This window comes from Chamaea fasciata, unplaced genomic scaffold, assembly GCF_029207755.1.
Source record: "Chamaea fasciata isolate MVZ Bird 193981 ecotype frontalis unplaced genomic scaffold, bChaFas1.0.hap1 SCAF_3, whole genome shotgun sequence".
Classification (NCBI taxonomy): Eukaryota; Metazoa; Chordata; class Aves; order Passeriformes; family Sylviidae; genus Chamaea; species Chamaea fasciata.
In genome coordinates, this window is record NW_027094088.1 from 35,862,581 (window position 1) to 35,880,477 (window position 17,897).

The window sequence follows — 17,897 nt, forward strand, 5'->3', positions numbered from 1 at the left end:
GATTTTTGGGGCCCATTTGACACTTGCTCTTCTGTTCACAAATCAGTGTCATTCTTATCACCACCCTGCTTGCCAGAATACATACACCTATCCCTCAGACTCCTCTTAAATTCCTGCTCTCACCTCAGGGCTCCTTCTCCTTCTGAGGTCTGCTGATACTTCAGAAATGTGATGGGATATTAAACAGATAATTTATAGCAGCCTTTCCTATGTTCTGAAATAGGCAAGCTGAAGGTATATTTTAACAATAAGTAAACAATAAAGAGAATTAAATCATTGTTAACGCCGTATCAGTATCAATACATATTTAAAGAAACACTGAACTTAAGCAAAGATTACTTAACTTATGACTGGTACATACTATAACTGAGGCCAAAAATTAGGCCACCCAGGAGCAGCGGCCAGTGAGGCATGCAGGGGTCTTTCTTCCCAGCAGGAACACTTGACATAAACATGTTAGTGCTCCACACACAGCATTTATTGTCAATCAAGTCATAAGAGTTGTTTAATGGTCTTTTTCCTTAACTTCAAAGAATTAAATGGGAGGGGGCCAATTCCTCTCAGGAATCACCTCTGTTTCTCCATACAACATCTGTTGTGCTCAGAAGGGGATCCCTTAGGCTGAAAAAGCTCAGGTTTGAACTTGTTGTACTCTAGGATGGTAAGATGTTTCCAGTCACAGGTCAGTCATGGAACTTGCTTCTACACGAGATCAGACAGAGTGAACCTTCTTGCCATGACTTGGTTTACATTTGAGAAATTAAACAACTTAAAATCTCTCAAATATTTGTAGAAATTTTGTGTCCACATACCAAAAATACTCTAATGGGCCTAAAATACTCTAATGGGCCTCAAGAGGAATCTAATAATCTCTTAAAACAAACTATATGCCAGCAGATGTGACTTGAAGAACTGTGCCTCCTTAACTGCCCTGTGGTTGATGAAAAAGCCAATCTTGAATAATCCATCTGCTGTAGTTAACACACTGCCCTTGACAAGAATCACAAACCAGAGGCTTTCGGAAGCAGAGACAGAGACTGTAGGACAAAAATCCAGAGTGCTTTCAACAGAAAAAAACATAGGTCTGGGGCAAAATTTCAGCACTGCTAGAGTGACACACTCAACTGCTTATGCTCAAGATGACCTAATGAAGTGGGTTGAATTACAGAGAGTACAATTCAATTTCTGATACAGACAAGTCCCTGACAGTTTCCCAAACAAAGATTTTTTTAAAGCTGTTGATACAGACAACTGTAATGAGCCAACCTAGACTGGAGGAAAAAGGAATGTTCTGTGTTCAGAGGAGAAACTGAAACATTATGTTGTTACCGGCAGTGCAGTAATGGATGCCAAAGACAAGAGAGCAGTCACAAGGGAACAAGTTATCACTCTCAATACCCACCTCATTAGTAACTGAGAGAATTGACAGTGCAGAATCACAGTACTTCAGTGCATTGTTTTTCTGGCCAAGATCTTTATAGCACTGAGAAGAAAAAACATTTTGTTTCGAATCAGACCACTGTAAGAACACCAGAGTCTACAAATCATTATTTTTAAAAGAACTTGGTTACCTTCGCCAAATACACATAATTGCATTTGGAATATCCTGGATGCATTTCTTCTGCCTAAATAATAAAAAATAAAAAAAACAGGAAAGAAAAGTGACATAAAACTTGCATGATGAGATTGATGTGGTCTGCATAACATTTTTAGTAATGCACTACATTTCCTCAAACATCAGATGGAATCATCCCGACTCTGTGTAATGCAATCTGTTTCATAGCACTTCAAAAACAAAATTAAGAAAACAAGAAAATACAAAACTCAAGCCCCAAACCAGGCACATGAGATGCTGATAATGAACACATAAAAATGTTCTGTACTGCTTGCTCTCCTCTCTCCCTATGTGCTCTGTAAAGATCAAGGGTCATTCTGTACAAGATCTATTGGATTCATTCACTTACAGGGTAGGTTTAAAGATAATACTGTCTCTAGATTATTAATATTTATTTCCTCATCAAAGAACTAAGAAAGTAACCAACCATTCACACTTTGTGTAATGAATAAAGAACAGTGTTCATCAATTTTACAATTATTTCTCTTCCACAGACTCTTTTCTTCTAGCTCTGGGTTCACCTTTCTTTTCAAATATTAATCTTCTGAAAAGTTCAGGTAATTAAAAAAGTTCAATAACATCTTCTTTTTTAAAACAAATCAAGGATATAGAAGCTGGCAAGATGATTAAACCCCTTACTAATTATTTACTAATGAAGAAGCATATTTTAATCAAAAAACAGCTTTTGGGAGGGAAAAATTACATCAGTGAAATTTATAGTAGCTGTAATCCTTGGACCAAAACAATGCTGCTTTCACCACAGTTGTGTATAATCAAACAACTGAAAAAGAAACCCAAACTGTTGTCTTTTAGACAGTAATTTGATTTTTGTTGCTGAAGATGACTTAAAACCACAGTCACACTGCAGCTAACCACAAAATGCCTTGAAGCTAAAGCAAATGTTTCAAATTATTTCTACCACTTTTGGAATTTGACCTCCAAGATAAAATCTCTTAAACTGGGAAGATGGTAATGTATTGTACTGTCCAAAATTCAAGAGATCATTCAATTTTTAAACAGACTAAGAACACAGAAAAGAAGCACTTTCGATAGTGAGAAAAATATGCCTGTCCAATTTATTTGAAAAACTTTCTGAAAGTAATTGAAATGATGGAAGTTTATGGTTTGAATCCAGTCATATGAAAAGCTTGTATGCTTCTGAGCTCCAGAAGCAGAAATGATTCATATGGAAAACACAAAAAGATAGATTTGTTTTGTTCATGTGGTGTTTTCTTGTAACTGTGCTCAAATAGAATGTCCAGGAACATGACAGAGCTTTCTTTACTTCACTACAAAAGCCACTTCATCTCCACAAGTAGGAAAGGCTTCTACTGAAATCCAACGGAAAAAAGTTTCAGATGACAAAAAAAAGAGAAGTATCACAATGTCAAAGTTTTCCTTGCCTATATCAACCCTCTCACAGAAACATGCAAATCAGCAACTATCACTATGGTTCATTTGTTTCCAACAGCATATGTAACAAATCTATATCCATATCACATTTAATTCAACTACTATTAACCATGGCAATTAATTGGAGAATTTCCCGAAACTAAATAAAGAAAAGAAAGGTGCTAACCACTCATGTCCAAACTAACTTTAAAACTGAAAAGAAAAAAATATTTTAATAGAAAATTCAGTGGTGTTTAGAAGAGCCCTGAATTTATAGCTATTGAACATAGTCTTTCGAACAGACATCTTGACACTACTGATATGTAAGGGCTGGTAAACAGCAACACAGGAAAACCCTTGGCTAGGACTTACCTTAAGGAAATTCTGCAATGCTTCTTCTACTGTTGAAGTTGGTGGAGTCCCAAAGAAAGAAGCAGCTACTTTCTTTTCAAGCCAAGACAACTGAGCAACCTAGAATTAAAAAAAAAAAAAAAAAAAGAAATCAGATTTCTTCGGAGTCGCTTCCCAGTTTTGCAGTAAATGCTATCTTTCATGTTGTACTATCTACACAATGAATTTTGGAAAAGCACCTGTAAAGAAATGCTTTATAGTGTCAATTTGGCCAGCTCAAAGCAGACTTTTGAATTTCAGAGTCATATGACCAAACACCAATATCCTCAATATAAGATTACTCCCATGTTAAAAGCTCAAAGTACATTTTAGGTTTCATAGCGTCTTGCCTTTTCTAAAAGCCTAAGGCTAGAAAGAGTGCTTGAAACATTTTAAGGTTTTCATGAGATAGACAGCTTTGCATGATTATCTATGTGCTTGACTACTTTCCTACATTACGAAAAGCTGTTGCTGAAGTAAAAATGTGAGGTTTCTTGGAGCTTGTATAATAAGTTCATTTATTACAGAGAAGTTGGTGACAACCACTGCTAAGAAATAGGCTCCATTTTTAGCTCTTCCAGTCTGACAAATAACACTTGCCAATGACCTCTTCTCATTTCAGGAAGATGAGCTGCTATAAAAGGACTTTAGGGAACTGTCATGTTGCCACACAAAGCACATGATTTCTTCCCTTACATACACCGACACCTGACAGAAACTGCTTTGGTTGCTTCCATAAGGTATTTGGCTCCATCATCGAACCCTCACAACTCTAACAAAGGATGGACTTGCTAAGAAATACAATGTGAAAGAAGAGCCTGTTTAAGTGGAGGAGCGAAGCCACTTTCCTTTGGACATTTCTACCACATCTGTGAAGAAAAGTCAGGACTTTTTTCCTTCACATCAGTCTTTGAACCACAGCACTGATGGCTCCTGTCACAGAGTAGATGAGTCAAAAAATGGTAAAAAACAAGGTTCTGTATTTTCTGGCCTGATCTATGCAGAGGCAACACAGAGAAGAGGAATACACAGGCAAAGAAAGAGAGCCTCTCACCAGAGACTTGGAGATGAAATATGAATCACATAGGGGCATCTATTTTTTCTGAAGGAGCTGCAATTCAAATAACAGAGTTCAGCCTTGAAGTCAAGTCTCTCCTACTGCTATAAAATTTTAAATGGTTTTGCTTGGTTTTAGATTAGCCGTCCCTCATTTCCCTGCTTCTCAGTATCTGCAGGGCTGTTGCTGCTTCCCCTAGCAGCTCCACCTATATCCAGCAATTATCCAGTAGATGTCAGTTAATAATTGTAAAATACAAGAATCCACTGTCCATAACTATCCACAGCTACCAACCAGAATGCTTCTCCTTTGAGCAGACATCAAGTTCTATCTACTTCTTGTTGCAAACTGCTCTAAAAATACCATTGCAAAGACCAGAAATACAGGTGAGCATGCAACAGGAAAACACACAGGATCATGTTTTCTCATCTGGCCCAATGTCTCTAGCTACATAAGAGCAGCATTGTTTGGAGACAGAAGGCATCCTGGCCAAGTCTTGCTAGCTCCTCAGCAGCATCCCAACACCTTATTTGTTACATGTTGTCAGTGTCTCACACAAAAGCAAAAATTGTAACCCAGAAAGAAACAATATGACAAAAATAAAGCTGTTGTTTTCATTCTCTTTCACATATCTTGCTCTTGAAGCTTCTTCTAAGAACATAAAATGCTTTTTACAAAACCTCTCCAGCAATTGTGGAGTTCTTACTCATTGAAGCAACAAGATGTTGCCCTGCAGTGCTTTCCCACTGTGCTACAAACTGCAGCATGCTGCTTAAAACTTCTAATTGTAGGTATGCATACAATTTCCTCCCCATTTCATTTCTCTCACTCTTGTATAGTTTATGAGACATATTCTGCAAGAGTTATTAAAAAGAATTTTTGCCAAAGTGCTGTTTTCTTCATGTCAATCTACTGTTGCCTTGTTCTCTCTTCTTTTGGAAGAGGAAGGGGGTTTCTATATTTCAAGGTCCATCACATCAAGAGGGAGTAAATAAAAAAAAAAGGAATGTATTACAGTGTTCTCTGCAAGAACACACAATTCCCTGGAGATACACACTGCACAGATACAATTACCACACGCATGTCTGCTGTTATGCAATAGTGAGGAAACAACATTGCAGTTTTTCCATGAGGAGTTACAATTAACTATTGAAAACACAAGTTCTTCCTGGCAGTTACTTTATTTTCTTATGAGATTTAATCAGAACTGATTTACGGAGGTTTTAGTCTTTATTTTGTCTGGCTTGGGTGCTGCTTTGCACTACTCAAACTTTTAAAAAGCCCAAACATATACGCAGTTGGCCATTTTTATTTCACAAATCCCATCAAGCTAAAACAATGTTTAAAAGTGAAATGCATGTAAGCACATTCACACAAAAACACCCACGCTGAAAGGATGTTGTTGGAGGTTGTTTAATTTCTCTTCTCCCAGGTAACAAGTGATGGGACCAGAGGAAATGACAACAAGGGGAGATTTGGACTGGATCTTAGGAAAATGTCCTTTACTGAAAGGGTGGTCAAGCACTGAAACTGGCTGCCCAGGGAAGTGATATTATCACCTCCCTGAAAGTATTCAAAGACTTGTGTGTGTGGCACTTGGGCACATGGGTTAGTGGTGAACAGGACAGTGCTGGGTTAACAGTTGGACTTGATCTTCAGAGGTCTTTTCCAATAGTGAGTCTTTTTCAATGTGCACTCTAACCAGCATTTTACTTTTTGACTATTCCAGAAACAATCTGAGAATTCTATGAGAGTTCTGAAAGTTTTAGCAGTCAGACTTACATGCCACTGGCTTGATGAATTTGTTGCAGCTACTCTAGCCCTCCATATATGAAATGCCTAGTTCACACAAGTTATCCAGGTTCCTTGCATGGTCAATACAGAGAGGCACTTCAATTAGGCAATTCCTCTTCACCTACATTAGCCTGGTAAGAACACTCCTACCTTTCTTTTTTTCTCTCTTTCCTTCAACTACAAAAGGAGCACAGACCCTGGGGATAGCTAAAGGCAGCTGAGGTGAATCCCATCACAACAGCTTAACTGTGCCCCACCTGAGTCTGTCTGCACCCCTCTACTACAACTGAAGAGGGACAAATGCAAAAGACCTGTCATATGCAATACACAAAATTGTGTCCCAGAGCAATAATGACCAGGAAATCATACCCCTCCCCCAAATTCACACAAGCAAAGTCTTTAATCTGAAATAACTTTATTTGACTAACTCTTACACCATGTCAGTGAAACGGAAACCTCATTTCTACTGTACCAAGTTATTCATCAGTCTCTGTCTGTAAGCAAGCACAGGGAACGGAATCCCAAACATATCATGCTCCAGTGTAATGCAGAATTGACTGCTACAGTCAAGGTTACTCCAATAGTGCAAAGTGTACCTGGGGGTCCACACAAAATCAAGTATAAAGAGAGGGTAACCGTCATCAACTACAGCAGAACCATGATTTGACTTCCAAGAGTGGCAGAGTGTAGCAGGTAACAAGGCAAAAAGCTACTGTTGCAAGTAATAGCTACAACAACAAAATTAAGGAATGAAGATTGGTATTGCCCTACAGATGATTTCCAAATGTTAAGTGGGTTTTGCTTTTTTAGGTCTCCTAAACCCTGATGTCAGTACTGCCAAAAGTCTGAAAATTCAGAGAAGCACTGCAAGGAACACTGTTTCCACAGAATATCAGGTTTTAATGTACTGGGTCACTCAATGAACATCACTCCCCAGCTGCCTACATAAGGAGAGCTAGTCCCACCCACTCAAGAGAAACAAACCTGAGGAACCATCAGCCAGCTCCAGGTCTCCCTTAAAGCCGAAGTGTAGTGGGGTCACCCTGACAGCCTGGCCTTTGCCAAGGAGAGGAGGCCACTCTGCAGTATCCCAGAGCAAATAGAGACGCTTGTCTCAACCAACCTCTGCTACAGATCTGTCAACAAGCTGTCATCCATTTATTCTACCAAAAATCTCTATTATATCCAAGGATGGAAGGAAGGCCCTCCTAGAATTAAACTGCAGCTAAACTTTAAATTCACACTCGGCACTCCCCCATCAGGCATCCCATATCTCTGAGGGCCAAGGCAAAAAATGTGATTCTCCCCTAAATACTGGGGAAATGAATCTCAAAATATCCCTTTCTCTTCCTTAGCCTAGGATTGTCGCCCCAACTTTGCTTGCTTTTCAGAGTTTGCATTTTGTTCTCATGCAGCTTCAAGAAAACAATGTATATTTTTAGAATTTATCTTTTTTTTCCATATTTCTCCTCTGGGAGGAGAAAGGTGACTGATGGTGGTCTTCACCAACGAGGTCAAAGAGGTGGCAACCTATGTAGCCAATCTTGTGCCTTCTGAAAGAATTGTATATAAGATGGAGTCATAAAATTAAAGATAGAACTTTCCTGCAGACCTTCTTGCTGCCTGCCTCATTCTTTCGTGTCCCAAAGTGTGACACAGGATCAGCAAAAATCATATATACACACTAAAACACTAGCTGGATTTTTGTCTTCTGTTTGTTTTCTATGAGAAGCAAACCCTGCCCACTGACAGCTCCTTTCAAATTCCAGGATGTTGGTATGAAGGAAACTAACCCACCTGAATTGCAAAACCATCCAGAGATGACTTTCAGCCCTAAAGGACATCCCCTTCCAATGCTTCTTTGCTAATAGCTCACTGAAGACATATCACACAACTGTCTTCCATAAAGGCAAATCACACCATTGATCCAGCTTCAGTAAAATATTAATGGCACCTAATTAAATATCCCCAGAGAGTTTCTTTCTCTTTTTCATTACAATGTATTAATGCAACATTTTATTAAATCATTTTGCAGTGTTTTGACTTCTGGAAGAGATTAAGTAACTGGACACCAATTTTGAAATACTAGCTTCCAACAAAAATATTCTCTTTCTTGCCAGCTGAGGAACCCAGACAATCTGCACAGGCATTTAGGTATTTATCCAACTTGAATTGGGCTTTTCACTTTCCAGTAAGAGAAGCCCACTTAGCACACAAAGGAACTGGATCTGTCTGGTGTATCCGTTTAGGATACACCAGAGACAAATCCAAAACATGGCATGTAACCTGCAGAAAGAAAATCCCAGGAGATCTAATTTTTAACACACTACTAGCATTTACCAGGGACTCTCATCCAGTTTCACAAGTACTGGATACTAGCTGTTCTGTGCCCTGTCCTGTAATGGCAAGCAGACTTAAGTCTTAACTAGATAGTTTTATAAGCTATTCAAAACATTTAAACACTTAACCTCCCACCTCCCCCCCGCAAACATACAATTACAAAGAATTATCAGATAACTGTGCCCCATACTTTAAGGAAATAGTTCTTATATACCATGCACCATAGATCCATTCACTCACTGTATACACAGCAGGTCGCACAGGCAAAATTGTGCCCACCATGACATCTATGAAATGACTGGTGAAAGTCTTGCCTTCCTGATTGTGATACCAGAAGTAATTTTCTGACAGAGCTGATAGGATTCTATGATCCTCCTCTTTTGTACACTTCTACTGACTTTATAATGGTAAGAGAAATAAGAAACAGCAAAAACTGATTTTTAGACAAGGTAGTGCACAGCTGTCAGTGGCTCTGCATCACAGACAAACCCCAGTTGCTGTGAGGCAGTGAAAACCCAGCTCATCCTTTCTGTTGGAAGGTGCTATGACACCTTGCATCAGCTTCATTTCTAGCCCAGCAAGAATAACTGCTGAGTAAGAAACTTGGCAGCGCTGTACCACTGCTCCTTGCAAAGGACTGCACTACACTGAGGAAGGTGGGAAATGGCAGTCAGGCCAGATGAAACTGCACAAATTAAATAGCTTTTACTAGTACAGCACGCAGTCTTTGCATATAGATTTCAGCTTTCAATAAATCGGCATTTGCCTCCACTGGTTTAGGGGTGACAGGATTGACAGTTGGACATGATGATCTTGAAGGTCTCTTCTAACATTGATAGTCCTATGACTCTACACTTTTTACCCCCAAGTCTTTTCAATAGATTTTAATTTGTGAAAATGAACTGTAACCTCGAGTTACACTTGAAACATCCCCATTTACAGAGTCTTATGCAATTCGTGTTTGTCATCCAAACAAAGCATATGCTAGACAATAGTAATAAGATCCCCTAACATAAAATCCGGAGTGAATGGGAAATATCTGACTGTACTAGGAAGACTAAAATATATCAGATTTCACAAAACTGCTATCAAAGCCTGAAAAATATAAAATATTTGTTATCAGATTTCACAAAACTGCTATCAAAGCCTAAAAAATATAAAAGAATTTTTTATCATTTTAAACTACACTGCTTCAGTAAAAGAATACGTGACAAAATTAGACAAAAAAACCCTTGGACACAATACCTATGAAAGAACAAATATTGTGGACAATCCTAACTTGATCCCAAAGTCAGCTAGGCTAAATGTAAAAAACTAACCTTCTTGCCTGAATCATCCCTTTTCTGCTTTAATTCCCTCACACTGGGCAACACCTTCCCAGCCTCAACAACAGTGAGACTGAACAATAACAACAGAATATCTAAGAGGAACATTATCACTCCACCAACAGGTACTGGCATGGACGAGTGAGAAAGGAATTTTTCAACACTCCATCATAATCTCTACCCTGACAAAGTGTTTGGAAACAATGCTATAGCCAACAGTCTTCTTTTGGGATAATTACCACAGCATGAAACTTCACAGTCTGTAGAACAGGAACAAGGAATTTGGCATATTTTCACAAGCTCCAATGACTACCTATATCACATGCACGGCCAAAACCTGGGTTAGTGGATCAGCACAGAAACCAACTCAGTCTGCTAAAACTAGTGAGGACATTACCAATCTCACTGGGCTAGGGTTAAAAACAATGCCCCAAAACTAATGTTTCCAAATGACCTCATCTTGCTACTGAAAGTGTGCAAAGACAGTAAGTTTTTAAGAGCTGACAGCCCCAGAAGTTGAACAAGATGTTATTCAGTCCTATACTTGCATTTATTTAGAGTATGAAAATCTGTTCTGTGTGTCTCAGGTTACTATTTTGTCATGGCAGTCACAGAAGGCAAGAATTAAAAAAAAAGAACAACAACAGAAATCTGAAATCAATCCTTACATATTTCAGTGGCTACATCTGTTTAGGTAGATTGTTTCACTTAAATAAATGCAGGTCAGGTCATAACCTAAAGCAAATGCTAATCTGTGGTTTCAATGTTTAGTAAGGAAGCCCTGCATAGATGTTGCAAGTGTGGGATATGAATTTGTAATGATACAGTACAACAAACCACATGTATTATTACTCAGTCAGGAAGTGGTGACTATCATGAAAATAAAACAAGAGAAAAAAAAAAAAAAAGTGCAATAAGAACAAAGTGAGGTATACTGAGATTGTGTGTTTCCAAAAAGCAGCAGCTCACATAAGAAGTAAGCCATGAAAAACATCTGGGAGTATCTGGCATAAGTGGAAGCTGCAGTTAACTGTTGGGCACAGCACAGTACAAAAGTGCTTAAGGAATCATTGGTGGGAGAGATGCTTCTCAGAGGCAGGACAGCAGGCATACCACAGGACTATCAGCAACTTATTTTTGCATAGCTAATGCTGATATTCAAGAGTACACTGTGACAAAAACCAAAAAGCCAAGTTCCTTGAAAAAAGTGGTGTCATTCCTTATTCAAATCAACAGAGAAAAAACATGGTTGTTGAAAGCTCTTTGAAAGTTAAATATATGAACTGAAAAACTGCTGAAAGCTTACTGTGCATTAAGCCTTGTTGCAGATAAAGACAAAGTCTGCAATGTGTCACAGTAAATGCTTCTTTCCAGTTTGCAGGCACTTTGTAGTGACTTGCATTGGAAGTATCCGAAATAAAAAAGCTTGGCTGGAATTCACTGTGCATTAGCAGTCATTATTCTGAGAAGACTCACAATGATCTTTTACAGCACAGACAATGCAACAATGTTTTCTTCCAACAAGATTCCTCAAAGCACTAGAGATGAACCAGTATGGACAGCCAGCTGAGCCCTCAAAGATGTGGACGACCAAAAAGACAACTCTCTTATTAAAGCACAATTATTAACAGTTAATTTTGTAAACCAATTATTTTATCTTTCCATAGATGAGTACTTATCACTGCAGAACCTACTACAATCTAATATGATCTTTACAAAATATAAATAAAAATACATAATTAAAACAATCTTTAAAAGCACCTGCTGTACTGGTATGACACAAATTGCATCGCTTGCAAAACTCACTGGTCAATTACAGATTTTTATGCATGAGTATTTTTTGGACATTCCCTTGGAATTTACCAAGCCAGTATGGTAGCCTTGCTGCCACAGACATAATCCCACAGCATGCAAGTGCCTTTAACGTAAGTTATGGATGGGAAATAAAGTTACCACAAGGCTATGTTACCAGCCCAATTTGACTCAGAAAGTTTAAGGCAGAACAAAGAAGTGACCTCAAGAGGTCATCCTTCCTCCTTTCCAAATATCAGTTACTTTTCATTCATTCATTCATTCAGATAAAAAACCTGAACACAACAATGAGGGTCATACAAGCACAGCTTACCTAATTACATTGCAAGTATGGTCAGCTGTAAGCATCATGCATCTGGTAGTGAACTCAGGAAGGGTAAATTTCTGCTTCATTTAGCTCATAACATCTACTTAAATAAACACCTACTTTGTCTTAAGTCCCACAATTTAATTATCACTTTTTAGTATACTCGATTCATATGTTAGATAAATAAAACACAACTTACTGAATAGCACCATCTTCCATTCAAGTAATATAAAAAGGGATCTTGAGGCTTAAGTTCAATTGCCTTGTCTAGGTGCTCCTATTGGAAAGAAAAATAGTACCACTTTAGATGTTTGTTTGGCAAGTGTGTTTACATTCTAAGTAGTTTGCTGCAAGTCAGAAACAAACTCAGAAATTCTCTTCTGCTGCAATTGTCTGCTAACAACCTAAAAATATTTCAAGTAGCAAATCCCTTCCTCACAGAGAGAAACCACAAAATTATTTAGCAACGTTGCACACAATGCAAGAAGGCATGCTGTATTTAGAACATGACTAAATAACTCTAAAGTTCAGTCAAATAATTCTAGAACTTTTGTCTTAAAAAGGCAGTAACTTCAATTAAATTAATTTAATTTACAGTTAGTATTAGGAAACTGTCACAGATCAGATCAGTGAGGAAGCAACTACTCTTGAATAGATCTTACATGCCAGCACCCATTACTGAAACATAGTTCCTTCCACCTTGGAATGTGACTGCCCTAATGAAATGGTACCTGACATAACCAAATGTTTTTATAATGTGAAAGTCAGAAAATAAAATGGTTCTGTTTATAGTGAAACTACAAAACCTATAAAGTATCTAATGAGGTCCTTCTTCCAAAACCATTTTCATTTCAGGTCACGAATACTTTTATTTCTCTCTTTAATTTACAAAGAAAGCTCTTGCTCAACCTGAGTTGGAAGAAAAAATAAATATTTCAGCCCTACCCTTTGCCTCTCAAAATAAATTTCATTCAAACATTTCTTCTCCCCCCACCCCCCCCACATATCTGTCTTTCTAATTAAGTCAGTCACAAAAGTATTTGACTTACACATATATAAGAGGCTATAATATTATCATATCCACAGACTATTCAGACAGGAGCCGTGTTTTCATACTACCATTTTCCCAAATCAATAGATTTCAGGATTTACTTACGAGGAGGAAAACCTCCCTGAAACAGCTACTGCTCACACCGTGGACTCTTTTAAAACCCCATCCTTGAACAGCTGCAGCACTTGTGTTATTTGTCATTTTCCCTTCATTCCCAGCTTGCCCCAGTGCTTCGGGCTTAGCTCGCTTGGCACGGCTCAGATGTAATTAATGCTCTCACATCGGAAAGCTCCGGCACACTCCAAGTCCTAACACGGACATGATGTGAAAGGAGCCCATCCCAGGCATTCCCCAGGGACTGGAACATGTCTGTTGCCTGTCACTGTCACCCAGAAAGGGGGGACGCCAGCTTGGAGGGCAAGGGATGGATGGAGAAGTGTCTAAGCAATGCTGAGACAAGGAGGGGGAGAGTAGCACATGTAACACAAACAGCTAACTCTAAAAAACACAATTACCTTTGCAAGGACAGTGTTAAAACAAACACTACTTAAGGGCAACATGAAGGATGACTGCAGAACTGTGTTAGTTCATCACTTACTATTTCATATGATTTGATTTTCTAAACAGAATCGTTATTGCCTTTCCTCTCCCCTTCGACTACAATGGAAATGAGAAATCTTAATGCTGTTCCAGAGTCCTACCCCAATTCTTACATTTTGCAAGCATACAATTTATTTGCATACACAATAATAAACTTTTTGATTTAACTTCAGCACCAAAATGGACCTGTGAGGCTGAATTACTGTGTTGGAAAAACCTGTCTTTGACACTACATAAGGAAATAACTTAAAAGAATAGCTTAAAAAAAACAACCCCAAATCCTACAAAAACATACCTTAAAGAGATAACCATTCCTGATTTTGTTTTGTACACTTTCAAACTGAGACATATAGCCACACATAATTGCAAACCTGAGAGGGGAAAAGAAAAACACACACACATACTTTTTGTGATTTAAATAAACCTTTGAATCAAATTACAAAATATTTCAATACCTAATGCACACATTTACACCTTGTTTCGTTTCCATCTGGATGGCTGGATGGAAGTTTGGCATGAGCTATACATATTCAGGAACAGACAAAAACACAAACCAAAACAAAACAATGGAAACAAGGAGAAGTTTAAATGACACTATTTGGGTTGTCAGTTAAGTGAAAAACCAGATTTCTCCTCCCAAATTTCAGTCCTTTAGTTCAGAGCGTGACACTTCCTGACTGGCTCTACCATTGACAGCAGTTTACCTTGACACCTTGTGCTCTGCACTTCACTGGGAAGGTGAGCACCACCAGCTGCAGAACCTCACCCACGAAGGCAAATGCTCGGGATGTGCCCAGCAGGAAGCTGTACACACCTCAGAAAAATTGACAGTTGCCTTCTACCCTTCTGAAGTACCCCAGTGCCTTCCTGCACTTCTGACATCCTTCTAGTAGCTTTAAAATTTGAAAACATACACACACATTCTGCTCTAACAGGATCACCACTGCTATTGCTAGATGTCTATTGCTAAGATCATTATTATTTCTATTATTATTATTACTATGATTATCATAAATTGGGGACACTGAGTGGTAAAGGAAATGTGAGATATTTTCTATAAAATATTTGTATTGTTAAGCAGGTATAATTGAAAATATTTTCAGCAGTAAACCTATAAAGATTCAAATCTCCTAAGCAGCACTAGGATCTTATTGACACTCTACCTAAACTTCTATAGCTTTCTTCTTATTTCTCCAACAGTTATAGAACCTCTATGCATAAGGAATCTCTTGCACAGATATCAACTGTAGTTTCCTTGGACCCATTTCCATTGGTATTAAAACAATTTTGCACCTCCATATAAAACTAACAGAACCATCAAAGAAATAGCTGAGCAGCAAAACCTCATGTAGACTATTTTTCAGAATTTTGCTTTTTTAATCAAATGTTTTACAATGCAACACCAAATGAAAATAAAAAAATAATCCTAAAAGAGGGAAATGAAGTTGAAGAGCAAAAAATGAGTTATGCAAGCTTACTGAATTATGGTAACACAAACACAATCTGTACAGCACACACAGTTTTTAAGCACTATTGAACATCAGCTTTCTTAAATTTCTTTATTTAATGTAATTATTCAAGCTCCAGTGAATCCTCATTAAAATGTCATTGCTAACACAACTCAAGAAACTATTTTATTTCTTACAGTTATACCTAATGGTTTTAAGTTAGAAATGCTCATGCTACAGGCTGTTGCATTTTTTTGGTCAGTACGTGTTCCCAGGTAAGGCACGGAGTCAGCAGAACAGCAGGTGGGTTTGCAAGAGCTCCAGCCAGACTGTCAAACACTGTTGAGCAGGGTGTTTGTTGTGACCAATGTGCACTGGACAAAATCCAGCTAATGGCAGCACTACTGCGGAGAGAGCTGCAGCCGGAGTGCATTTTCTACGGGAATGAGCTGCAGTTGAGGGAAAAGGCAAGGGGTGGGGGTCAGGAAAGTTCAGGTATTTAGAAAGAGGGGGAGGTAGTGAAAACTTTATTAGGGTTAAGTAACTTAGGCAACATTGCCCCTATTCCCTTCACTCATTAAGTGCTAATCAGATAAACTCAGCATACCATAGCTAAACGGATTGCTGCCACAAAAGAAAACAATGAAAAGCGAACAAGCTAATCCAGCATCTTGCAGTATTTCCCTGTCTGTGCGTGACAAGAAAGAGGGCCTTAGTTTAAACTAGTTCAAAGAAAAACTTCTACTTACAGCTAAAATCTCTTGGGAGGGAAATCCCAATGAAATTTTCACTGAATTAAAAGCAAGCTAACCTACTAAGTTTAAATACCCATTATTTTTCCAGGGACAAAATAAAAGTGTCTTTCATGTCTTTATTGGGGCTTTTTCTTGGTTTGTTTGTTCGTTTTGTTTCTTTTTAAAAAATTTGTTTGGTTTGGTTTTTTAAAATTTTCTACTTTTGAAATGAGCTAGACAGCCAATTGATAAAAATTAACCATTTCATTTTTGAAATTCTATGGCATTTTGGGTATTAATTTAATTTCTAAAAAATACCCCAAAGAAAACAGAAAAGGTGTCCTTTCTCTCCTGAAAAGAATTTTTACACATTTTAAATAATTTTCAAAGAGTTTAAAACACAAGGAAGATTTTTTTTTTTAAATGGTGCAGAGGGTAATGTCAATCATCGAATGGTCTATGTTGGAAGGGACCTTAAAGATGGTGTTTCAACTCCCCTGCCATGGGCAGGGACACCTTCCACCAGACCAGGTTGCTCAAAGTCCCATCCAGCCTGGTCTTGAACACCTCCAAGGATGCCCATTCCCTGGGCAATCTGCTCCAGTGCCTCACCACTCTCATGGTGAAGAAAATGACCCAAGAAAACTAGGCAGGGAGTAACTAGAAACGCTTTCATCCGGTTCGTGTCATTCTTTTCACGGCCCCGGCGCTCCCTGGTCACCTGCCCCATCTCGTGGTGACAGGGGGAATACTAAAAAGATGATCACACAACAACATGCAACTATCTAATGAAATGGGTAAAAAGCACATGCCTGTTAGAAGCGCAAGCGATACTGGCTCCCTGCACAGCCATTATGCCCCTCACACCCATTGAATATCAGAGCTTTCACAGAGAAAAATAAAGAGGAAATCGCATCGGCAAAGAGCTGCCAGGAATGGCCTACATGCTGAGCTGATGTTACTCCTGGGTAGTGTAAAAAAACCAGCCCCAGACTCATTCATCTAGATAAACACAACGATAATTACCTCATTAAGACAGACACGGTACTTGGGTTGGTATAAAAAAAGTTACTCCCAGATGGAAGAAAAATTACTGAACACAGTGTAGAAGCATATGATTAATCACCACAATTAACAAACCTTTATTATGCATAAACACAATCAAACTCAATATAACAGGTCAGCACCATGTTCCTCTCTTACAAATGCTGTCCTGAAACCCAGACTTGCAAGAAACTCTAGCTGACAGAGCTGGATACCAAGTACCTATGTAGCCCTCACACAGAAAGTCCTGATCAAAGCAAATTAACATTTTCCCTTCTGGTGCTATAGAATTTCTATTCTGTATTTAGGTCGGGCAAAACTGAAAGGGGCATATCTTACCTATTGAAAAAAAAAAAAAAGCAGATTGATCAAATAATTTTATCAAGTCAATTTGAATTTTATTATCAAAAATGATACCAACACTTCAGACTCTGTCATCCACAGCTTATTCTACATGAGACAGATTTACAGAAAAGATTTTGAAGTCTCAAATTAAGCCACACTAGGGCATTTAAATACAACGTTTATCTTTTCCCTAATAAATTTCACATGGCCAAAATCAGAAATAACATGAACCTTCCCAGACTTGTTCCTTCCTCTTCTGTATACCCTTTTATAGATCCCAAATTTAAAAAAAACCTTTTAAGTCACATAGACTTTGGAAATATGTGGGTACAGGGCTTACATTTAGAAATCTAGATCTCCATTTTGGCATCCCAGTATCTATAGGAAAGAAAACCATCAATTTTTCTTAATTGTATTTGACAAGACTTTGCAAATGGGAGGAGAGTTTGTGATATTTACCACCACCAAAGTTTAATTCATGTGTTTCATAACTGGTTTTCACTCCCTCCTCCTTATCTGAGAAATACTTAATGTGTAAAGTAGTGTGAGCAAAGGCTAACGCGTGGGCAGCACACAAGAGGCCCAGTGAAAAGAAAGTTCATTTCCATTCCAGTACTAAATGTGTTCTTGCATCTCCCCATCT

The 17,897-nt window shown here is 38.3% G+C and overlaps 1 protein-coding gene across 3 annotated transcripts in view; it reads right to left on the reverse strand.

The window, feature by feature from the left end:
* Positions 1 to 17,897, reverse strand: part of RMDN2 (regulator of microtubule dynamics 2) — a 50,881-nt gene that overhangs the window by 9,450 nt on the left and 23,534 nt on the right. For all 3 annotated transcript variants that reach the window (XM_066178590.1, XM_066178589.1, XM_066178588.1), the window contains exons 6-10: positions 13,979 to 14,054; positions 12,232 to 12,309; positions 3,380 to 3,478; positions 1,572 to 1,625; positions 1,403 to 1,483 (exon numbers count right to left, since the gene is read on the reverse strand). In XM_066178590.1, the coding sequence (XP_066034687.1) occupies positions 1,403 to 1,483; positions 1,572 to 1,625; positions 3,380 to 3,478; positions 12,232 to 12,309; positions 13,979 to 14,054 (388 nt within the window). The remainder of the gene's footprint in view (positions 1 to 1,402; positions 1,484 to 1,571; positions 1,626 to 3,379; positions 3,479 to 12,231; positions 12,310 to 13,978; positions 14,055 to 17,897) is intronic.